Genomic DNA, 25,179 nt, shown 5'->3' with positions numbered 1-25,179 from the left:
AGTTGGTATCTACCTTGCTGCAGTCCTTGATCTGACTTCCAGCCCAGTGACACATTTCCTACATTGACTCTCACAGAAGCATGGGAAAGTCCTTGTAGACCCTGCCTCCACTATCAATCAGAAAAGTATGGTGCAGAAGGCTACAGAACTGAGGCTGCTGTTGGCAATGATGAGACAGATACAGATAGACAGTTCCTTGCTATGGTGGACTGTCTGTGGCTGGTTGCCAGATCTGCCACAAGCCACTCCCTCAATCTACTGCCACAGCAGGACAATGGAGAAAGTAAGATGAAAACTTCTTCGATGAAGATAAGGACAGGAAATTGCTCACTGCTTATCATCACAGGCAAAAATACTCAACTTGAGGAAGATTAATGTAATGCCAATTAATAACAATAGGATAGTGAGAACTAAGTAGGCTACTCCACAGATATATCCTCTTTGCAAATCTATTGGTATCTTCCTGTCTCCTTGATCCTTGTCAACTTTTGTAGTACATCATTTCCTACCGGGTCCCTCTAAAACTGTGGTGCTGTGGTGATGCCTCCTAGCACTTACAAATATATACATCTCAAACAACAAAATATCTGTATAGAGATCAATTACAATGTTTTCAACCAGTGTACCCTATAAAAAGGCCAATTCAAGTCATTCTGTGAGTATCAAGAACTTCAAACAAAAAGAAGGCACTGCATATATTAAGGTTGAGAGACATTTTTTTTTTCATTTATGATCTGTAACATAAATTTCTGTTAGGCATACATGAAAAGATGTTACTATTTAATACTCTGATGAGACTGAATCTTGGCCTTCCAAGATAGGTCTGACAGGTTCCTTCAGAGAAGAGTCATGTTCAGTTCCAGAAGTGATTATATCTCACAGCTGCTGTGTGCACACTTACCTACAAAAATATTGATACTTGCTTCTCCAGAATCTACGCAAAGAAAAATGATATATCAGCAAAATCAACTATCATATTTAATTTTATTGTTTTCATTCTTGATTTTATTTTCACTTCTGAATTATTATTCAGCATTTATTCTCTCCAATTTGAATGAACACCTTCTTTCATGTACCTAGTAAAATTTGTTTTGTTGATACAGACCATGATAAGGTGAAAGACAATTGCATAAAGTATTAAGATTACAGCCTTCAGCTTTAAAAAAAAAAATGTAACAGGGCAAATGGTGATAACATAAGCTGACACGAGATTTCTGCCAACACTACAAAAGAGAGATCTCAAGGGAAAACTAGAGCTAGAATTCCATTTACAAAACAGCAGATGCAATACTTTGGCTTAAATTCAAGTACATCTGTACCCTTCTAGTTTAAGCTTGCTTTATAAGAATGCATATTTGAAGCATATCTTTTGCTCTTTCCATTGAAATAAAGCTTATTTGGCAGTCACCTTTCCTTCTTCTCCAAGACCAGTACTACTCTACAGCACACAGGGTTCCAGAGTTACAGCTGTTACATATCAGTCTAGGCTGATTGAGTTCATTTGCACTAGCTGAGTTTAAAGAAAAGGATTTAGAAATGAGGGTTATTTCTAATAAATCATCAAATCAGAAGAGAAGGATTTCAATATGTTACATTGCTATAGCAACACAATTGGGATATTATAAACATTAATGTTTTTAATTTATCTTTAAGGTGCTAAATCAAACATCCAGACTTGAAATTCAGCTACTGGAAAATTCACTGTCAACCTACAAGCTAGAAAAACAGCTGCTACAACAAACAAATGAAATCCTGAAAATTCATGAGAAAAACAGGTAAGAAACATTCACTGATGTCTTAAACTTTTTCTCTGTTGATCATAACGTGGTTTGTCCATACTGTATTATAAGTAACTGATGAAATAAATACGTTAAGTTGAAACCATAGGTAGTATTTATGTAATGGTTAAAAGAGCTAGTGTGAAGTTACACTGTGCTATCTCCTATAATAATAGTTGACTTCTACTACTTTTCATTGGCACTGTAAGTTCATATCTCAGTTTGTTTCGTGACAACTCAGTCGTATGACCACAACTGAAAGACATAAGGATAATTCAAGCAGACACATAAATTATGAGATCATCAACTATTTTTACATGCGTTAAAAATAGAAAAGCTTCAGTAGTTCAACTAAATTTAATGGTTATAATGATCTAACGTGTAGAAGAATCTTCCTCTTTGCACTAAATATAACATTTCATTCTATATTGCATCTTGGAGCCATGTTTTTTTTATTTAAAAAAATAAAGTTAATTACAAAATTTGGGTTTTATGCTGAAATAATGGAGTGAAAAAAACAACTGTTTAGCAGCACATAGCTTATGAAGCAGTAAATCTAATGTTGAGAAGAAATTCCAGTGTTGTTTCTTTCTGTGCTACAGTTATCTTCTTGAATTCTGCAAATGCCCTAAATTCATTCAACATTTGCAGTGTTGACTTCACACACCAACCTGGACTCTCTTCAGCTCCTCCACTGAGGTACACAGTAACTGAGGCACTGATAGCACAAGTCAGTTACGCAGCAGTTCAAGAGGGAACTGATGGCTGAATGTGTCTAAAGCTTGAGTTTGGTGGCTTTTTGTGAGTGTCTAAAACTGTGGCACTTAGCAGTCCAGGATCTCAGAGCAGGGGCGTTGGGATGACTTTCATTGGCCACCAGATGCCCATTCAGTTGCACTCTTTCTCTCTCTTCTCAACTGAACTGGGGGAATAAATAAGATAAAAAACTTTGTGGGTTCAAATAGATAGGGAAACCAATTATTGCATGGGAAAAAACAGGCTTGACTTAGGGAAAAATTAATTTATTTCCAGTTAATGTTCGTTTGAATGGTAAGAAAAAAAAAAAAAAAGATAAAAACAAAAATACTTTTCCTCCATTTCTCCTCTTTGTTCCCTGGCTCAGTTTCGTTCCATTTCCAAATCCTCTACCCTGAGCAGCACAGCAGGATGGTCAGTAGGTGCTTGGGTCAGGACATCACAGTTTGTTTCTGCTGCTCTTTTCTTCTTCTTACCATTTCTCCTGGCTCCCATTGGGTTCCTTTCCATGGGCTGAAATCCTTCAGGACAGGATTGTTTGACTGTTGGGGTACTCAATGGGCTGCAGAGAGACAGCCACCTTCAGCATGGATCTCTCCTCAGGCTGTCTAGAAAGTTCTGTTCCAGTGCCTGTGCACCTCCTGCCCTGATCTTCACAACCATGCTGTTCACAGGGTTGTTTGCTTCACGTTTTTATCTTTGTCCTTACTGCCATGGGGACTGGCCATGTCTGACAAGGGGCTGCTCTGGCCTCTACCCAGAGGAGCCCTGTCAGCCTTCTATTTTGCATTCCCAAGCCCAAAATGGACTCGGACATAGACATGGGGGGACATGGACACCCCTGTCTGGCAAACTAAGGTTCATATTCCTGTCTCTGTAACAGCTAGGTTTAAGCAGAGCGGACAGAGATTATCAATAGCAGGAAGCAACAGGGAGAAGGCAAACAACAGGGATCCAGGTAATGAAGAGAAGTAGAAAATGTTATTGCAAAGAAATATGTTTAGCTGAAAATAATATGCTGTAAGTGCTACCAGTTATGAAAAGTGGCATTCAGTTGTTATAAAGAAGGGGATTCAATTAATTAATTCCACCAAATGGGTTTTTTTGATTATTTTTTTTTCTGGAGAAATTGGATTACATTCAAAACTCTTGAACTCCACGTATTTCCTTTGGAGGTAGGTGTGGTTGAGTATGGAATTATCTTGTATTCCAGTTCCTCATGAGTTAAGTAATTCATCAAATTGTGCATATGGGGTATTCTTGTAATTGGTGGAAAGTGTTATCTTGCTGTTGTGCAGGAGGCAAGCTTACATGTTTTACAGACCTATTTCAATTTGAGATTAACCCAAATATTGGCTTTTAAGTATGTAAATACTTGTATTTTTATCTGTTGCTGTCTGTTTTGCAACAAAAATTTATTCACTGATCCTGATCCAGAGATTGAGTCATTCATGTGATGTCTTGTGTACTCAATAATCTGAATTTATTTGTCTTAGCAATGTGTCAGGGTGTAAAGCCTTCATGTCAGTAAACAAATAAATTTGACTGAAGTTGACCTTTGACTTGACTGACATTATGATGAAATAGTCTATGTCATGGCAAAATAGTCTGGCTTGGTATTTAGGAAAAAGAGGTGGAGTAGTACACTAAAAAGAAACATTTAAGAACCCATTGTTTCTCTGATAGGTGTTTGTGTATAAAAGGTAAAGTACGTGGGTTTTCATCTTATCATGAAGCAAGAACTTGGCAAACACTTCTCATGTCTTCCTCCTGTGTCCTTGGGACTGATAAAATTAGCGAGAGGGTAGCATTAAGATTACATTAAAAAAGGAATCATCATCTTCTGTATCATCTATTCATAACAAAAAACTGCATAATCTTAGTATTGTAAGTTCTTGATCATGAAATCATTTATATGCGTGTCGTGTTCACTGTGGGATGAACTTTGGTGATTTCAGGAGATAATAAGTTAATGAATATACCAATGATTTTTAACTTGCTTAACTTTAAACTGTGTTTATAGATTACTCATCAGATAATGTTCAGTAGATTGCAGTTAAAATGACTTTATCTATATAATATTTTGAAAGCAGTGAACTGGAGAAATCTTTTTTTGTTGTTGTCTATATGGACTGAAACTTGTTGCAAAGGGCCTTTCTTTTGCAGTAGGTGTACACCACAGTGGGAATGAGTGCAGGAACTATTACAATCCAAAATGTAATCAAAATTGTGCACTGGGTGGAGATCATTTCTGTGCTAAATTTTCCTCCATGTAAAATAAAAATACAGATCTTAATCACTTCCAAAGAACTGGATTTTGGACGAAATAAATACAAAATATTATAGTAATAATAAGTGATTGTTGATATATTATGGTACTTTGTATATTATCCTTAAATACAATGAATACTGCTTATCAACAGGGGACTGTTTCATGGTTTTTTGACTAGACTCTTTTCTTGGCCTTACACTCTTTACTTCCTGTCTCTGCTGGGAAGAGTAGCCAACTTTTTTATTTTATCCCACTGAAGTGAAAGATATTCCATAGCATAAGTAGAGTCACATTTGCCCCAGTATCTTGTTTCTATTAAATGCTCTCATGCCATAAATAATTTAGCTTTGTGGGTTCCCACCCACTGTAATGTAAATGGTGGTTTCTTGCATTGCCATTTTTAATCCCACAAGGGCTTTTTAAATGCTATTTTAATTTATTCTTGAAAGATTTCCCTGCTTAAGTCCTCTTTTGAGCCTTTTCTTTTTTTTTTTTTCCATAGTGTACTAGCTGCTTTTAACTTATATGCCACTTTTTTCAATATGCAAATATGAAAATAACTTTCTGTTCACTTCTGAAATAGAAGAGGAAAATCATAATGGATTCTGGACCACTCCATAGTAAACAGCAGGCATTATATTTAAACATAAATTCCAACTTGAATTTGCAGAAAATCAAACTACAGTAACATTCAGTATGAGAACTGTTATCCAATCCAATGAAAGATGTACTTAAAAATGGTGAATTACCTTTTGACTGTGTGAAAGATGAGGAAAAATAGTATATGTGACTTTTTTTTTTTTTTTTTTTTTTTTTTTACAAGCTGTGCATATGCAAGAAGGTAAATTCAGGTTCATTTTATTCACTTCATTTTTGGGATTTTAGTGGAATTGTCTTATAACTGAAATAAAAAATAGGCTGAAGCTAAATAACCTGGCCTGAAGAACTATGGGGATACTTTTTTTATAACTCCTTGAACCAATTAGTCCATCTACTTAAGTACAAATAGTTAGCACCTTTAAATTCAGGAAAAAAATTCAGTCACGTAAAAGCATCTACAAAGCAGTATCTTAATGAGAAAAAACTATTACTACGCTCAAATATAGGCATTTAAATTTTCCACCTGTTTGTCTTCCCACACGCTCTTAATAGAAGAAAAATGCATATATACAGCTAAAGAATTTTTTTGTTGTGTGATTTTTTTGTCTTTATTTATTTATTTTTATTTATTATTTATTGAATAGCTTAACAAAGTAAATGATTTTATCTGTCTCTCTAATAAGTCTCGATTTTCTTTTTTAAAGATTATTATAATGCAGAAGATGTCCATCTCTAAGATCTGGTCTATATCCCACTCCCACGTGTTTAAACTGAGGCCTCTGAAAACAAAGACTTTTTTTTTTAAAAAAAAAAAAAGCTCTCTGAAACTGCCATGGTCTGGAATGGATTAGTGAATAAACTACGTACCTTATAAGGCAGATTGTCTAAACCAGACTTCCTTCCTCCCCAGAGAACTACAATATTGCTTTCTACATGTTCTCCTTCATCACCTTTCAAACTGACAGCAGTTTTTACTGGAAGTCATTCTCTGACTTCTGTATTGGCCTTCTACCTTGCTCAGCATCCTCACAGGGCTTTTTCTGAATTACCTGAACACAGCACAGTTGCATTGAGGCATATCACTGGCTTATGTCCGGACAAAGCTACCACATCATTTGTTGAAAATAGATTCCCAGCCTGATGAATCTTAGTATATTGTACAATAAAAAAAAACATGGTTACTTTGGAGGAAAACTAAGGGTTTTGTTTATTATTTAAATGTCTTTAAGATAATAACTCCAGGGAGCCATTTTCAAATGGATAATATTGATAGTTACCCATACAATAACATTTTTTTGTTCTTTGTAACTTCACTGTGTTCCCAATATGCTCAATATTTTCCCCCAGATTGAAAGCTACAATTTTAAAAACATACATGCATGTATGCATATGTCTGTGCATTTATGTATATATATATATGATGTTTCTAGTGAATAGTGATTTATTTTTTTGTGGTTCCCATGGCTGCTTCATCTATTTAGGTCAGTAATGTTTTCAGATCTAAAAGAAAATTGTACAGTAAACTTGAAGTACAAAGGAGTCATTTCATCATATCAGTGGCGTTCCACATCAAAGTGTGTTGTACAATTATATTCAGTGTTTACAGATTAATTGGTACAAAGACAGCCTTCTTCTTAATTTTTGTGAGTTATTATGTCAATAACAGTCATTAATGAAAGCTAGTAGAAATATTTTCATAACGCGTCTTCAAAAACAGATAAAATTTGTTTATCAAGAACTCAACAAAGTTCTTTGTTCATTCTATTTGACTATTAGAATTTTTTTATTCTCTCTTTCTTATTTCCGCATTACAGTGCTCTGATAACCATTTAAAAATCCTAAATGTATTATGTATGTTTTTCAACCTGTTTAAAGATTTCTTGATGAGGCTTCTAGAACTTTTAATTATTTAAATGAGCTATAATATATATTAATTTAACTATATATGTGAAGAAATCTGTCCCTGTTGTAGTCAAAGTCCATAAGAGCAGCTTTTCTCATGCTGTTTAGAATTTTTTTTCATTTTGGAACATGCTAGTGCAGAAGTCTCCAGTTTATTTAAATTTTTGCTTTTGTTCATCAGAGATTTTAATAAGTTTCTCATTGATTCTTAGTAAAACCAAATTAAATGCAGTTGTTATGGATTTCTCCTAGGAATATAGGGAGTGGTCCTATCCTGAGGACTTACTCTTATCTATGGTATACTTGTGGCTATGGAAAGATCATTGCATAAATGCATGTACATTCCTTAAAACAGCTTAGTTTTGCAATTTATAATAACAAGAATTTTAATCCACATAAAAACTGTAAAGAAACCAAGTGTCTTGACAATCCCATCTTTCCACCACATGTTCTCAAAACACCACTCATAAGTATTAGGATATATTATTCCTAAAGCTGTAAAACATCTGTTTGCTGTCTGTCTCTGTATGTGCTAAACAGGAAGCTCTAAACATTGTCAGCTTCCTCCTTATTGCTTGACATGTCCAGTGTTATTTGAAATAAGACTGTCATCTCCATAGGTTCATTTGCTGTGTTCTTAGGGCTATGGTAGGAAACAAATAACACATATTGTGACTGTCAAAGTCTATCTTTTAAACAAAATCATTAAGATATGGAAATCATTTAAATTTGGACATGGACAAGAGTTAAGGAGATGCCTTGTACTGAGACATGGACAAAGACAAAGGGAACTATTTTTATTTTTACCTACTGTGTAACTGTAGCGTAATATGGATATGGCTTTTTTTTTTTTTTTTTTTTTTTTTTTCACATTGTCTGGATGTTTTCCACGGGTTGTAAGAATCATAGAATATCCTGAGTTTGAAGAGTCCTGTGGTAATCATAAATACATCTTCTGAGTCCACAAAAGGCAACCTAAAAATTTAACCATACGCATAAGAGCATGATCTACACAGTTCTTAACAGACTTAAATGTGACAGCTTCTCTGGAGAGCCTGATCCAGACTGATCCACTCTCTCAATAGAGATTTTTTCTAATATGCAATCTGAACTTTCCCCTGATGCAGCTTTCAGACCTAATGCTCTATTGTTTGTCACCAAAGAGAAATGAGCACCTCCCTCTCCTGTCCTTCATGAAGAAGTAGTGAAATCAACCCCTACTCACTTCTAAGCTCAACTAACCACGTATCCTCAGGCACTTCTACGTCATGCCCTCTAGACCTTTTGCCATTACTGTTACCCAAAATTGGACACGTTCCAATAGTTCTGTCCCTTACACTGTGGAGCCCCAGTGTGCACAGCACACAGCATTTGAGATGAAGCTAAACCAACACTAAATATAGTGGGACAATCACTTTTTTTTGACACGTTAGCTATACAGTTGTTAATGCACTTAATACAGTCGGGCCCTTTTGGCTGGCAGGGTGAAATGTTGACTTCTGTGAGGTTATCATCAGCTAAAACTTCCAAATCCCTCTGCAGCAGTACAGCCACTTGTCCCCCAGTCTAAACATATATCTCAGATTACACCATCCCAAAAGCATAATCCACTGTTACATTTCTTGTTACATTTTGTATGATTGGTTATTGTCTAATGTTCTATCAAGATCTCTCTCAAGGGAATAATCTAATTTAGTGCCATATGCAGACTTACTCAGTGTGCACTCAGCTTCTTTGGGTCACTGATAAAAAATTTCAAAAGAAAAGTCCCTATAATTGAGCCCTGGGGAGCAATGCCACCAGCCTCATGCTGTCTCACTTACTACAATGCTTTGTGTCTTATGACTCAGTCAGTTGTTTACTCATGATACTGTGTATGTATCCCATTATATGCTGGGCATTTTGTCCAAAAGGATACTGTGAAAGACAGTATCAAAGTCTTTGTTAAAATCTATAAAAATACCTCATCCACTGTCTTCTCTTTGTTCAGTAAGTGGGTAACCTTATCAGAAAAGGATATTAAGTAGGATGTCAAAGTGGGAGGTAGCCATATCTAGCACCTATTCAAACACAGACTGTGCCCAGGGACTGCTTTGGGATTCAATCTATAGTACACTAGTGTAACTCACAGTCTATCAGAAAAATTAAAATCTAGAGTCAAAAGGAGCATTTTAATAATTTTTTGTGAAAATATGGAAAAACTAATAAATTTTGCATATAAATTTTGTAATTTTATCAAATAGTGATTTATGACAACTTGGTCATCATAAAATTTTCGAACATTTACGTCAAACTTCCTTAATTAGGCTGAGCATAACAAAGTTCAAAGACTTTCACGGAAATGTCCTCAAAAAATCCAAGTAGATCTACAGCATATAACTATTGTATTTAACATTAGAGTTCACATGATGAAAAAAATAATCTATGGGTATGATAAGATGTGACAATAATTGAACATCTTTGGTTTTGAAATCCATGCATTTTTCATATTGGAACTTTCTATTATCAAATTCCAGTGCAGAAATTCTTGTTCTGCTTTTGTTACCAACTAATGAGACTTTAAGAATGAAATATCATGTTCACCCTTGCTTTAGGGAATGAAGCTGAAAAAGTGTTTTCCCTCCCCCTCCTTTCATTTCTTCCTCCTCACTCAGATCCTTGTGATTTTCACAGAACTAGATATGTTGATCTTGCAAAGTATATTTTCTTCAATATCTCTGCAAGTTCTACTTTCATACATTTCAGAAAGAGATTTGCTGTTTGATTTCCTTTATTTAGTGAGGAAAAAAAAAAAAGAAAAAAAAAGAAAAAAAAAAGAAAAAAAAAGAAAAAAAAGGCTTTTATATTACTCCAGCTTGTACAGCAAATCCAGGGCCTGAATTTAATCCTTGCATTGTTATCATTTGTAGCAGTTCATATTAAGGCTCTGTGATATCTAGTAGAAACAACTCCATATGGATTTTATTACATTCTTCAGTTAGGTTAAATGACCTGAAATTATGCAGGCATTTTGCCACTGATCTATTACTCAGAAGTAAAAACAAAGGTGGGGAAAGAGTGCAAATAAATAAAATCTAGAACTATCTTGGACAGGAAGCAGTTTGTTGGGAAGTTTGTAACAACCAGTTGGTTTTGAGCATGAGAAACACCTCTTCTGGCATTTACAGTAGAATTACCAAACAGAAGAAGGTAGCAGAGAAGACAAATTTATTTATTTATCTAATTTTAATAAAAACTTTCTCGTAAGCTCCCAGTTGTGGTGTTTTACCATTGATGGGCAACTAACAACTACCACACTTTCCCATGGTACATATTACATGCTTTCTCTTTATTGTATATTGATAACAGACTAGAGTGGTGAGAAACTAAAAGCAAACTAAAAAACCTTCCCACTGCAATCACCATCTTCTGCTTCCTCCCTTTGAGCAGTGTAGGGAAATGGAATGTGAGCTGTGGTCAGTGCATAATGCTCTGCCCCCCTACATGACCACTCTCTACTCCTGCTCCATTGTGGAGTCCCTCATGAGATGCCTTTCTTTCTGAACTGATCCCACATTGGCTTCCCACAGGCTGCAGCTCTTCAAGAAATGCTCCAGTATGGGACCATACCACATAGTTCATTTGTTGGGACTGCCCTCCTCCTGCACAGGTCCCCATAAGTGGCAGCTTCCTCAGCCTTTCTGACCCATTTTGGGCTTTTCTCCATGTCTGCAGATCTGGCCCCATTCTGTTCCTTCAGGGGCCCTCCATGGCTGCAGCTCTTCAGGCCGCATCTACTGTTGCACCGTGGTCTTCTCCATGGCTGCAGGTGGATATCTGCTCTGTGTGATGCCCAGGTGCTTCAGGGAGACAAAATGCTCTACCACAAGCCTCTCCTGGGCTCTGGGGAGCTTCTGCGGTGTATCTGGAGCACCTCCTGCCTTTCTGCCCTGACTTTGGGCACTGCTGTTTCTCCCACATGTTCTCAGTCCTCTCAGCTACTGTTATGCAGTATTCGTGCCTTTATTTCAATCCGCTCTCTCAGAGACACAACCAGTGTTGCTCACTGGCTCAGCTCAGGCCAGAGGTAGGTTCCTTTTGGAGTTAGCTGGGACAGCTCCTGGACTCCTCCAAGAAGCTGTCTCTCCCATCCCTAGCTATCAAAACCCCGTTATGTTAACCCAGTGCATCACCACAGAATCAAAACAAGGGCTTGAAAAACATCTTGTTCACTGTTGACAGGTATTAGCTGTGAAATGTGGAAGCAGATAGCACTCAACTGATACACAATTCTATTCTCAGCTTCACAGAGGACATCAAATGGTATTTTTATTGTGAGTTCCACATCCTTTGATAGCTGCTAGTACTTACCTACTTCCATTCTGTCATAAAACCCTTAACAAACATTCCTTAGTTTACTCTTTTTTTACGTCTCATCAAATTGAACTACCCATACTAGTAATGTCATTTTCTTCAAGGCCCTTCACTTCTCCCTTCTTTGCTTACCTTAGACTTTTCTGCTTGAACCCCTATAATAAAAAATTGTTATAGTCTGTATGCTTATACACTTAGATGGTTATAATAACTAGACATGTATTTCCATGATCTTCATTTTTTAAGCACCATATTAAAGCAAACAATTACAAGATTGAACACTAGAGATCAATCGTGTTTATCTACTTGATGGAGAATGTTTTGCTGAATTAACACTTATGAATTGCAGAATAAATAATTAATGTATTGAATTCTACAGTGAAGATAAAGTAGCTTTACTTTCTGTGTTGTGAAAAATGTTATCATGAAATAATTTCTGCTGATGTTTTATTTTATTTTAGTTTACTTGAGCACAAAATTTTAGAAATGGAAGAAAGACATAAAGAAGAGATGGACACTTTGAAGGAGGAAAAGGAAAATCTACAGAGTTTGGTCACTCGGCAAAGCTACATAATCCAGGAACTAGAGAAGCAATTAAACAAGGCAACAACTAATAACAGTGTCCTGCAGAAGCAGCAGCTTGAACTGATGGATACAGTTCATACTCTAATTACCCTCTGTTCTAAGGAAGGAGGTAAGAAAGCAGAATTATAAAAAATAACAAATACTAGGAAATTTCTTTCTTAAAGGCTGCATTTTTTATTTTTTTTTTTATATATAACTTAGTGAGCTTATTCCAAGCAAGAGGAAAACATGGAGGTATTTAAGAGATGTGTAGATGTAGTGCTTAAGGACAGACTTTAGTGGTGGAGGTAGCAGAGTAATGTTATGATTGGACTTGATGATTTTGTGGATCTTTTCTAACCAAAATAACTCACCTGATTCCATGATTATAATTAAGAACAAAAGACCAGATAGAAACCCACCAATCAGACAGTTCTGAGGCCAACCCTTTTTCAGACAGTTCTGAGGCCAACCCTTTTGTTAACATCATGTCTTATTATTTAAATTTAATATCATTGAGTTATTATATCATAACCTTAGCTGCTGTAAGACAAAATTTCATTGACTTCACATTATCAATACTGTTTTGTTCCTTTGATCATCTGTCTCCTTATGTGACCAAATACATTTACTGATGGTTACTTTATGGGTGTCAACTCTCGAGTTCCTTTACAGTTATTGGAGAGAAAATATAGGAAAGTAAATCAGAATTCCTTACACATAAATGTGTTTTAAAGCTGATGAATTCAGTTGTAGGCACTTAAGGTGGAGTAGCCATCCAAAAGAAGTAGTTCTTCCACTGGGTGAGTTTTTGTTTACAATGAAGGATTGTATTTTTTTTTTCTGTTTTTCTAGATCTAGTTTATTTCTGAGTACATAAGACACATTATGAACATATAAGAAAAAAATAACATCTTTTGAAAGAAAGGAATGACTAACCATCTAGGACAGTTCTCAAGTTTGATTGTGTTAGTAAACGCGTTTCTTTAGACATTGAGAAAGAAATTGAGGTGGGATTTTAGTTTTCTAGTGCTAAAAATATTACAGACATTCCTTTCATCAGGACTATCCAAGACAGATGGCAGAAAGAGACAAATGTTGCTTGAAGATCACTGTGAGGGATGAAAATGAGACACTGGAAAGAACACATTAATAACTACGAAAAATTGGGCATTATATAGAATAGAGGGAATAAGAGATGTAAGGGAGAATGTAATAGCAAAGGTCATATGCTAAGATTAACAACTAAAATGTGGTAAACAGTTGTGTCTGATATGCCAAGTAGTGGGTTAAAACTACTGCTGGGGAAAGAAAGTTGAGAAAAGTAACATCAAAGAAACCTCTTTGATGACAAAGTGGTCGTCAAACCTTTTCTGAGAAAAGATTCAGGGTAAACACACAGTAACTGTAGATGCACAAGTTCTGCTAGTCATTCAGTGAGTGTGGAAGTGCTAAAGAAAGGTTGATGTGAGGTTAAGTACCAGCACTCCAAGGTCCCCAGCTTGTTTCTTCTTGGTAATTCTAAAGCTCTAATTACTATAAATAATTTTTAAAAATTAAAAAAAATAATTCACCTGCATTGTTACTCAATGTTTGGTTTAAAAGGCAGAAAAACATATCATTCATGCTGTTTAGCTCAAGGCAGTGTGGGTTTTCTCTCTGCTGCATATTCCCATGCAACTTGTGTGGCTTAAATCTGAATAGTTCCAGTGGCGAGGATTACATCTCATCCTTTGGAAGTGTTTCCTGCTTGGACCCATGTTGATAGACTACTTTTTTTTTCCTCCTCATATTTATTCTAAGTGTTCCCTTCTGCTTATTCTGTTAGACAGTTCCCCAGCATTCTGAAGTAAATAACATCCTTCATAGTAGGCTGTTCTCATATTAGTAAAGAGAAATTGTGATGCAATGCAATTCATTTATCATGTTTTGCGATCTTTTGGCAAAGAAACCTGGCAAAGTTGTGTTCAGGGTTTTCTAATAGAGCTCAGGAGTATTTTAAAATTAATATCAATATGAAATATATATTATTTTCATATGGATCTTTACTGCAAGTTCTTTTTAAGATTAGAAAAAGAGTTTCAAAATATTCCAAATCAGGTTCAAAGAAAAAAAAATACAAAAAAACGAAACACATTTTTTCTAAACTTAGTTTCCTCAGCTGCTTCTTATAAACACTTTGAATGAGGATTTCAGAAGTGGATGTTTTAAGCTGGGCTCCTGGATCCAAATTCAGATGTCTGAAAACCTGAATTTTCAGCAGTTTTTTTTTTTTTTTTTTTTTTTTTAATAGCTGAGGAACTGTGAAAGTAAAAGGTACTCAGCATGGCTAAACGCCAAAATATAATCCTAATTGGTTAACTCTCATCCTCAGTTTTGAACACTATTACTTTTTTTATGTGTGTTACCATAGTAAGAATACTCCTTGGATGCTTTTTTGAGTAAATTTTAAAAGAAATAATTGCAGAAAAGTTTCCACTAACTATCTAAGTTGAGCTGACTCATATATTTGGTAAGCATATCCACAGCTGAAAAGAAGCCAGACATCTTAAGTTAAAATAATATCCTGGAGCATGAGACTATTTCAATGAAGGCAGAAAACTAAATCATTGTAATAAAAATTGCTACCAGCTTCAGTCTATGCAAATATATGTTGAAAATAGAAGAGTACTTATGCTGGGAAATACAACTAAGGCTACTCACAATTCTCACCAAAAATATGAAATTTACTCTTTCAGAAGTCTTTATGTGTGCACTTATGCTTAACACATAAAATATGTCATAAGAAGTGTTTATTGGGAGGTAGAGAATATCAAAATATGAAACATACAGGAGTGACACCCCTTCTGTCTTACACTGTTAAATATTGGTCATGTAATTTCATAAGGCATATAGCAGAAACGGAAATGATCCAGAACAGAATAGCATAAGGGAAATAATTACAGACCTGCAACGATTTCCATATGAGGAGAGAAAGCTGTAAAATACAGAAAAAAGTATGTACAATATATTGTTATGTAAACTTACAAAATCACCAACTCTGGAGAGAAGAGGGAGATCCAGTAACAGATCTTTCATTGACAAAAGATAATATTTACTTACGTGAAGTTTTGATTGCTAGATATCATTGAGACTAATAAAGATTTTAGAATAAAGATGAAGAGCTACAATAGATGGGCTCCCTTAAAAACTTAAAGTTTTTAACTGTTGGTACTCATCTTTGAAAGGAAGTGTGACCTAAGCAAGGCATCAAGTCTAAGAGGCAAGATTGTTACAGATGAGTAACTTCCCAGGAATGAAAACAGGAGATGAGAGGAATTGAAAAATATGGCTAAAACTTCAGTATTTTGAGAATGTCTTTAAGTACCTTTTTTGGATTTCCCACCATAAATCAAACATGTACAACTGTGTATTTTACATTATATGTATGTTTACGTATTTTACAAACTCTTGCCAGTCTCTTTCCTGCGATAAAAACAAAAAAGTGTCACATATGGCAAGATGATCTCCTTTGCTTATTTCATAATACTCAGGCTTTCCAATTTGTCAAATAAAGTAAAGAATTTAAAAAAAGATATTTTAAGTAAAATTACTGTTGAATGACTTTATTTGAAACCAACCATTGTTTTTTTCTAATTATAAATAATGAGATTAATTTATTCCAGTAATGACATAATTATATCAGAATATTTATTTTTAGATTAGTTTAAGTAAGTTAGAAGACTTCCAGAAGTCTGCCTATTAGTAGTCTGTGAGGAAATTAGTGGCTAGTGTGAAGATATAGAACTGAGCAGAAACTGCTTTTGTTTAGTTTTACACTCTGAGAAGCTTAACTAACATAGTCCCTAATACTGGATGGCAATCCTACAGTATTATCTGCTTTGGTGCTTCAACCATGACTAGATAAATGTGAGGATTTCTGAAGAACTTAAAGGGGAATGAGGAAGAGAGAGAAAAAAAGTAAAAAAGAGGGTAATTTTTAAAAATACAGATGGATTAAAAGATAAAATCCAGATCTCACTTTCAGTGCTGGTTTTGTAGAACGCTAGTTTTGAGATGGGGGCCACCTGTCAAGCACAAATTTTTTTTGAATTTCATTTCCAAAATACCACCCGCCTCTCTCTGACAGTGAGTAATTCTAGGATTGGCACACAAATCTCCATTTTGGCTTGTGTCTATGGCTTGTTTATATATATTTTAGGCTAAACAGTCTTGGAAGGGACTGTCAATAATTTCTAAAATAGAATTTCTAAAAAAGCAGTGCTTTCAGGCACTAACCTCATTGAAATGACTGTTCAGTATTGTGGAAATTTAAAGAAATTAAGTAATCTCCATACTCAAATCTAAAAAAAAAAAAAAAAGACAGATGCCTGTAAATTTTACTTTTCTGCAACAGAAAATTAGAGAAATAGAAATGTTGAGCTGAAGGCTTAATTAATCCTTGTAGAGGTACTGCACAGCTATCTGAAAGCTGTAGAAGTCCTTCACTTATAGAAGATAACAAAGAATTGGATACAGATCATTGAGTTGCTTGCAAAGGTTGTCAAAGATTTTCTGATTCTCATTTTCTTAAAACTACTCATTCCTCATGCTACTTTAAAGATTATTCTGAGGATGGATAAAGCATCTTAGTCTTAAGTGTATGAATGGAAAAACATGTAGCCTTGGCTTATCAGTTGCCTTCTATTTCTATCCATGATAAGATTTCACAATTCTCTGGATGAAAATATCATGTTCGAGATTGTGTGTTCTAAACTTTTAGTAAGTCCATCTAAATTTCTGTTTCTCCCACTATCAACTGGTATTATGAGTATTTCAGAATATGAAAAGCATGAAACTTCTGTTGATTTTGGCACGTTACTGCTACCATCAACCAATAAACATCTAAGACACTAAAAGGTATGTGAGAGACTTACTAAGCTTCCCGATCAGAAAAAAAGTACTTTTCAAAAGGATTTTTAGTGTTGACTGAAAAAACTGCAAGGAATGCACTGCAAATTGTATTAAATAATAAATAATATCTACATCATAGAAGTATACCCAAGTTGAAACTAAGTAATTCAGAAATTGCATTAGTCCAGTGGGAAATTATGTTTAAGGCCAAAGGTCACAAAATGTGCTCAGTCTGAAGTCTCATCTATTTTAAAAAAACTTTGTTCTTTTTCTTTTTTGCTCCAGTAGAAGAAAATTGACCTAGTGTGCCTATCATGTTAACACTGATTTGTGTAACTTCATAAGTACTCCTACCCACAGCATTAGGGAATTTAAAATTTCAGTGTGGAAATACATTTAACTTTATATTTAACATTTATTATCCTTTTCTGGTTTCATTCTTTTTTTTTTAATGTATATTGTCTGTCAGATGTATATTAGCATACCTTATTAAAATGTTTAGTCTAAATTCATGCACTTAAGATTAATGGAAATCTAAAGAAACTTCTGTCATGAATGTCTGTTTTTGTGACCTCCTAGTAGGGGAGAAATAAAGCATTAGCTTTCTCTTGAATGCTGATGAGAAGCTAAGCTTAATTCTCAAAATAATACACACATATGCCAGGAATTTACCTCCCCAGAAGTGCCTATTGAGTTTGTGAAGTAAATAACTTCGTTAGTGGGTCTGACATTTTTGCAAAGGTTCAAATCTCTAGACTTCTGAATAGATTTCATATTTTAGAAAATGCTGCATGGAAAATTTTATTCTATTGGAATACTTACTTTTAAAAGGCTTAGCAGTTCATTTACTCAAAACATTAAACCTTAAGTATTCTATTTCGTAGGACACAATTGTTATCATGTTAAAATTTATACTGAAATATACAGATTGAGGATAGAATGAGAACTTCAAAGAGATGACCTGGAGGTTGCAGACACAGGGGAAACTCCATTGGCACTAACAAAATTACCCCAGCAGAAAAGCTGGCCTATTTCATTAGCAAGACTTCAAAGACAACTTCTATAATACAAGTCAGTTTTTAAAAAGAAAAAGAGAATTAGAAAAGATTCATCAGAATGCCAACATAGATTAAAAGATTCAGGTGTTCCTAAAGATAATTTTAGGTCTTACTATTGGAATTGTGTTCAGCAACATGAATTTTCTGTATTATACTCACACAGAGTAGAAGAATAGGACTGTACAATAGTTACTGGTTTTATGTGCACAGCAAAAATGATATTGGTATTCATCTGAGATATAGTCTGTGGTAACTTTCACTAGAAATCTCTTTTAACTCCTTAACGCTTGTCTCCTTTTTGTACTTCATCCCTAACTTTGTTAAAGTTTTTTTTGAATATGATATAGTGTAACTCGTGAGGCAGGAACCTTGTATGGCATACCAGTCACTTCATTTTTCTTCTGAAGCATGGAAGCAATCAGAACAAGATTTTTTGATAATTTAAGAAGTTTATGACCAACTTTAGCTGCAAGCTGTAGATCTGATGTGGATAAAGAGTGTGCCTTGATCCACACATCTTAAGTATGGTTAAAAGAAAGAAATACATGAATAAACTGATAGGTTTTTTTCTTTTTCTTTTGTAGCTGAAATTGGATAACCGTAACAGAAATTACAAAACACGTCATTTTATTTATAAATTCTAAATATTTTTATTATTTTTTCCTATTATTGATTAAGAATGAAATAAAAGCACAATTAAATTGACTTGGCAAAACTAGAGCAGCCACACCTGGTCTTTGAATAAAACCTGTTTTAATGCATGGAAGCCATTAGTGTTCCTCACTTCTCTTATTCTGCTATTAAGCACTACAGAGATACTCAAAGGTGTCAAAGCTAAGGATGACAACGTGTTTTTACAATGATATAGAAAAAAAAATCTTTAGTGTGAGGGCGATCAAATGCTGGAACAGACTTTCCAGCAAGGCAGTTGATGCCCCATTCCAGTCAGTGTTCAAGAGACATTTGGACATTATCCTCATTGTGGTTAACCTTGAAGTGATCAGACAGTTGGACCTTGAAGGTCCCTTCCACTGACTTATTCTACACTATTGCAGAAGTTTGCTGTGAGAAAAGATCACATTTTTCCACCCACGATTCACAAACCTCACCATTATAAGCCTATTCCACTTATTTAGAAAAATTGCCTATATCTGTATTTTGAAATCTTGAAATCTAGGGATAAAAAAAAATGGAATTTTAATTTACTGAGTGCCATGGAAAATACTCCTTGTCTTTCTTGTCTTCTATGTACAGAACCACCAAGGTGAAAGACACTGTAATGCTGCAGTTATATTTGTGCAGTTGTGTAGGAAACACTTGCACATCAACACCAGTATTGTTTTGTTCTTCACAGGTTCATTTGTTCATGTGCTATAGACTCTGTTTCCTTTGGAGGATGTGTATGTTCACACACATTTTTGCAGAGATGCTCAGATTGTTTAAAAGCTTACAGGAGTCAATTTTGCCTGACTCACTTAACATTTAGGGGGTAGATGTAGAAGCCTGTCTACACTTCCTTTAGATTCATCAAAGAAGCTATTGTTAATTGAGTTGTGTTAGAATGAGGAGAATTGTACCTGAAAGTGCCTTTTTCTCTCAATTATCGATAAGGGTTTAAAAGAATGATGCTGTTTATATGATTAGTATCTACATTGGGAAAGATTAATTTTATAACCACTATTTTCTGACAGTAAAGAAATAATTAATTTATACCAAATAATAATAATATTTTCAAAATAAATATATATAACTTGTTCAGTCAAGGACAACTTCATTTGCAAGTTACACAGTACAATAAAATGCAAATTTTTTAGTTATGATCAAGTCAGACAGTGTTTTAATAGAGATACCATACTTAAATAAGTTAATTGAAGTGTTATTATTTAATGTGCCTGTCAATGGGAAAAATATTAGAGCTCTTCAAAACAAAATTGGTGATTCCTGTAATTTATCCCTATTGAGTTATGACAATGACAGCAAGGGGTCAATATTTGTTAATACTGAGGAATGAACAATTTGAGTGGATATTTTTATATTTCAGTTCTTGGTTATTAATATTGAAATCAATTCCCATCTCTCATTCCTACAGTATATCTCAGTGCCAAATCCCTCCTCAGTTTGCTTTATGAAAATGGTATTATTCAGTTACAGCAAAGATATCAGAGGGGATATCAGCCATGTATAAACCAGCCAACAACACTGCTAGTGTCACCCAAATGGCTTGTTAGTGAAGTTTTTTTTGTACACATGATTCAACTGGAAACACTAAATGCACATTAGGATTTCTGTGTGGAAAAATATAAATCAATTAAAGAAATATGGACACTGGAGATACTAAACAAAGCCAGTGGCTTAATCTCTCTTTTAGCAGTTTGTGAAAGACTTCTTTAGTTCTCATCTCTCCTTGAATAGCTGGTTACTCACAAAACTGCTGTCTCAAGCAGAAACTATTAAGGAACTACAGCCGGATAATTAAGTGTCTTTATCTCTTTGTAAACGGGCCATAAGGCATTCTATTTCAGCTCACTAATGAGGACCACTTTATGGTATTCCTAAGTGATGTCTTTCAAGTGCGCAGTGAATCGAAGATTATTGTTGTTACCAGTCACTGAGGCCAGATTTATTGGGAAACAAACTTGATAACTGTTGATAATTTATTAGGTAGTAAATAATTATGCCCTGGAGAAGCTGAAAGCTCACTAAGTTAACATCATTTTCCAAGACTTAGTCAATTCCTGCAGCACTACAGGAGAGGAACTCTGCTTTAAATGATTTATTTAACAAGTAGTTGGATAGCTTCAATACTCCTGCTATGCCATTGTTTGCTTTTCTTACTTTACATTCTTAGTGGGGAGGAAAAAAAGAGAAATGTAATATTCTGTTAGCTGCTAAAACTTTTCTGTAAATGCTAGTATGTGGCAACTAATTTGCTGAGCATTTTCTCTTCTCACCTTAAAAATGTAGGTCTGAAATTCTTGTATGTAATAACCCTTTGTGTTTCTAATGAATCTGAGACTGTGCTAGTTTTTAGGTTTTCTTGTTTAGTTAGGCAGATACTTAGGCAGAATCAGCTTAGCCTTGCTAACTACATTTCAGCATAGCTTGGTAGTTGAGTTGAATTATATTAAGAGAGGTTTGCAGTAGTAAGTAGTATGCATGGGAATATGAAGGGCTAGGGGCTGATGGCAAAAGGACTACTTTTTATTTTGTCATTGCTCCTTGGGAACAAAATCCTTTCACTTCTCCATAAGTTCTAATAATTTTAGAACCACACAATAAGTAAAATTAAGGGAGCTGTTCCAGTAGAATTATATGCCTGTTAAAAAAAAAGGAAAAAAAAAAAAAAAAAAAAAGGTACTGCTAAACCCCCACCTCAAAAACAAACAAACAAACAAACAAATAAATAAATAAATAAGTCCAAGCCTTCTGCTAGATCTCATGTTAGTTGACTCACTTTGGCTATGGAGACTGCAAGCAACAGCAATGGGAAGAGCAGCACCGCTCATTTAAATGACACTGCAGATTTATTTGGGGGTAATAATGAAATGCTCCCTTAAATATAAAATGAAAATGTTTACTCATACTGCCATAAACTCTGAAAGTTCAAATGAAGGTCAGCATTTTCCATTCTAATTTTTCAGCAGTGGAGTGTGGCCAAGGAAGGAGTTCTAGAGCTCTGTTTCCTTCCAGCTTAAATAGCCATGTAAGTTCAAGGTAAACTCCCAAGTAAATCTTGACTGGAAAGCACAGGATTTGTTTCTTGACTATTAATGAATGAAATGAAAAATTGTATAAATTATAAAATCTTATAATTTACTACAAATGAACAGAATGAAATCAGAAAAAATATGTACCACAGTATAATTGATGATGTGCTCAAATACTGTGCAAAATATTTGATCCTATGCCTGAAAAACTAAACAAGAAAGATTAAAAAAAAAAAGATGATGAAGAGTGTGACACAGAGCCCACCAAATATATTAGATCTACTTCAGGTGGTGAAAAAATTGTAGCACGCAGTAGAGATGATTGGCTTCTTATGTATCTGAACAGACTGGAGTCCAGGAAATGCACTATTCAAATCTTCTTTGCCAGGTACAGAAACATGCACTTACATGGCTATCATTTCAGTCTGTAGGCAGCACCATGGTTGTCTGAAGACCAAATCTGAGCCGGAGCATGTCTCCAGTTTTGTGTCTGTTTCTGTGGTGCACAGAACATTTCCAACACAGCTGTGTTACTGAAGGGAATACTGGCGTAACACATACATCTATGTTGCAGTTCAGTATTTGCTCTCGAGCGGAGGTTGGTATCTGCAAGACTAGGCCACTAAAATGGCACACTGTATCTCTGGCTGTAAGTCAGCAAAAAAAGAGTGGCTGTAACGTTGAGTATTTTTCCTCCTCAAAACAAAAGTAATCTTCACCCTGTCTCTGCCAGGTCTGTTTATGGCTCCCGGTGCTAACTCTGGGAACATACATGAATGGTGTGGGCCATGTTCTAGGCCTCCACACTGGGAATATTTGACTGACATCCTTCTGAGAACATTATCAAACTGTTCCCAATTTAATTCTTTGCAAGCCAGGTGCTTTTTGTAATTTTAACTGGAAAGGCAGTGGAGCACAGCAGCTGCACCCAAATGGCTGGAAAAAGGGTTAGAGATACAGGATATCTTATGGAAATGTAGGATTCCACACTGTGTGTCTGGAACCATGACAAGATTAAGGCAAACTTTGGTTGCAATCTGGATACTGATAGTAATTACTATGCTGTAGTCCTTGAATGACCCTGTCCTTAGATGCTGCAGCAGTAGGTAGAAAGACACCAGTTTACAAGGTTCTCCATTTAACTTGTTAAATGCTTCTCATCTGAGACACGTGAAATGCTTTTGAAAGCAGCTAGAATTTAGACAAAATATGTTTGCCAGTAAGATGTTGGAGAGAGACTTTTCCTTCTAGGATTCAAAAGCACAAAGAATATTTTTTTGTAAGCATCTTTTGGTTTGTTTAGTGACTACTGAGTCTTCTAAGAAAATTAGATTTGTGTAAATAAAACATTTAAGCCATGAAAATAAAATAATTCAATAAGGTACTGCAGAAATCTCTGAGTATCTGTCCAACTAAGTCACCACAATAGAAAAAAACAACAGCTGCCTTTCATTTACTGGCAATATCACTACGGGACGCAGGACTCTAGCGATTAACTCAGTCTCAACTGATTTCAAAAATATGTCAGTTCAGAACTTAAATAATTTAGTAAATATGAATGTGATTTTATTGATTCAGTCAACATAATGAACTGCAGTTTGATATTCTTCATTATTTATAGACAAACCGCATTGTTCATTCATCAAATATCTGAGAGACTTGAAAAACAGTGAATTAAGAACTTCATTTTCCTAAAAAAATCCCGAGAATTCTCGAAAAAATCAATGTATAATTTTTGAAATATTTTCTCTATTAGAGATCAAACTAGATAATTTTGATATATATCAGAAAAAAGATATGTATTATATATTTTATATTTTTTATTTCTAGAGGATGACTTTAGATTACTACATATTTCAGGAGCTGTTTCCTTTTTAGAGTTAATTGCTATTTTTTAATATTTGGGTAGAACAGCAGATTCCTTTCGAGATAACCTTTACAAACTAATTTACTAAGCACTTACTAGCAGTGGAGCTGCTCAGCTCTGGCATCTCACAGCTCCTGGATCTGCAGAAGCCACATTTATTTGGATTCCTGTCCTTCTGTGAAGCTGCAAAGCAACCACCCTGTCAGAGCTTATGCACCTATGTGGGAACAGTCAGCTGGAAGAGCCCTGAGCACTTATAGAAGATACTCGCTATGTTACCTGGACTAAACCTGTCATCCAAGCCTTTGGGGGAAAAAACAAATAAAGCCAAGGAACTGACAATTGACAGAAATAACTCCTCAGATAGGGAAATGTAGATAGTATAGACCAAAGAGAAAGTTATTGCGCTGAAAATTAAGCAGAAGTCTTTTAGGTGTACAGTGAAATAAATTTATTTTGCTTGTTAATTAATCTTCTGTTCAGGAAAGTAGGTTTTTACGCATAGACATTGTGTATTCATAGGGCATGACATTATCACCAGTCTATTCATCCAGAAAAGGCAAAACAAAAAAAACCCTCCAGGGCTCCTAATTTTGGCTATCTATTCAGGTCTAAAAATCATGATATTATTTTACTTGACATAGACTTATCTTTTTCTTTGGATACATAAACCTTTGACTAAATATTGTATTTGAAAATAGCTAAACTAACATTAGAAAATGCTAGAGAAAGTTAAGCTGAACAGAGAAATTTAATGGATTCATGATTTGTTTTGAAGCTCTTTCCTCGAACTTTATTACTTTTTTAAATATTTATTCACACCTTTACCATATGTCAACCAGCATATCATTCATTGGATGCATAAAGGATTCTAGGTCTATGTAATGTTGTACAATGGCTGATCCGAAAGTAATGCCTCCTATTTTATTATATTGGCCTATGATGTCAGAGACAGTCTTGGTGATATGGCAGTAGAGGTGGAACCTTCCTGCCAATGTTCCATTGCATTTTGTTGCCATGTGACTGATGGCAGCAGAAGGGCACTCTGACAAAATGGTCTCTGACCCAGAAATGCAAATGAAGGAAAGGTGTGTAGTTGAATTCTTCCATGTGGAAAAAATTGCATCCATTGACATACACTGATACTATCTAAATGTGTATGGAGACCAAACAGTGGATGTGAGCACAGTGAAGCAGTGGGTATTGTGTTTCAGCAGTGACAACAATGTCAGCAGGTCACTTTCGCAGACTGTGTTGCCTGCAGGCCCTTGTTCTTTGCTGACTAAAATGCATAGCTAATGGTTGTGACTGTGTTGAAAAACAGTGTATTGTAACTGACAATTTGCTCTATCAAATTGTTCTCCTTGTATCTATTTTAGTTTCTGTGGTAATAAATGGAAGCACTACTTTTGGAGCATCCTACATGGAA

The 25,179-nt window shown here is 35.0% G+C and overlaps 1 protein-coding gene across 1 annotated transcript in view; it reads left to right on the top strand.

The window, feature by feature from the left end:
- Positions 1–25,179, top strand: part of ANGPT1 (angiopoietin 1) — a 160,580-nt gene that overhangs the window by 77,432 nt on the left and 57,969 nt on the right. The window contains exons 3-4 of the mRNA XM_031591130.2: positions 1,654–1,775; positions 12,123–12,355. Coding sequence (XP_031446990.2) covers positions 1,654–1,775; positions 12,123–12,355 — 355 coding nt within the window. The remainder of the gene's footprint in view (positions 1–1,653; positions 1,776–12,122; positions 12,356–25,179) is intronic.

This window comes from Phasianus colchicus, chromosome 3 (genome assembly GCF_987193195.1).
Source record: "Phasianus colchicus chromosome 3, bPhaCol1.hap1.1, whole genome shotgun sequence".
Classification (NCBI taxonomy): domain Eukaryota; kingdom Metazoa; phylum Chordata; class Aves; order Galliformes; family Phasianidae; genus Phasianus; species Phasianus colchicus.
The sequence above is the reverse complement of the archived record's forward strand: the minus strand, read 5'-3'. Positions and strand labels throughout refer to the sequence as shown.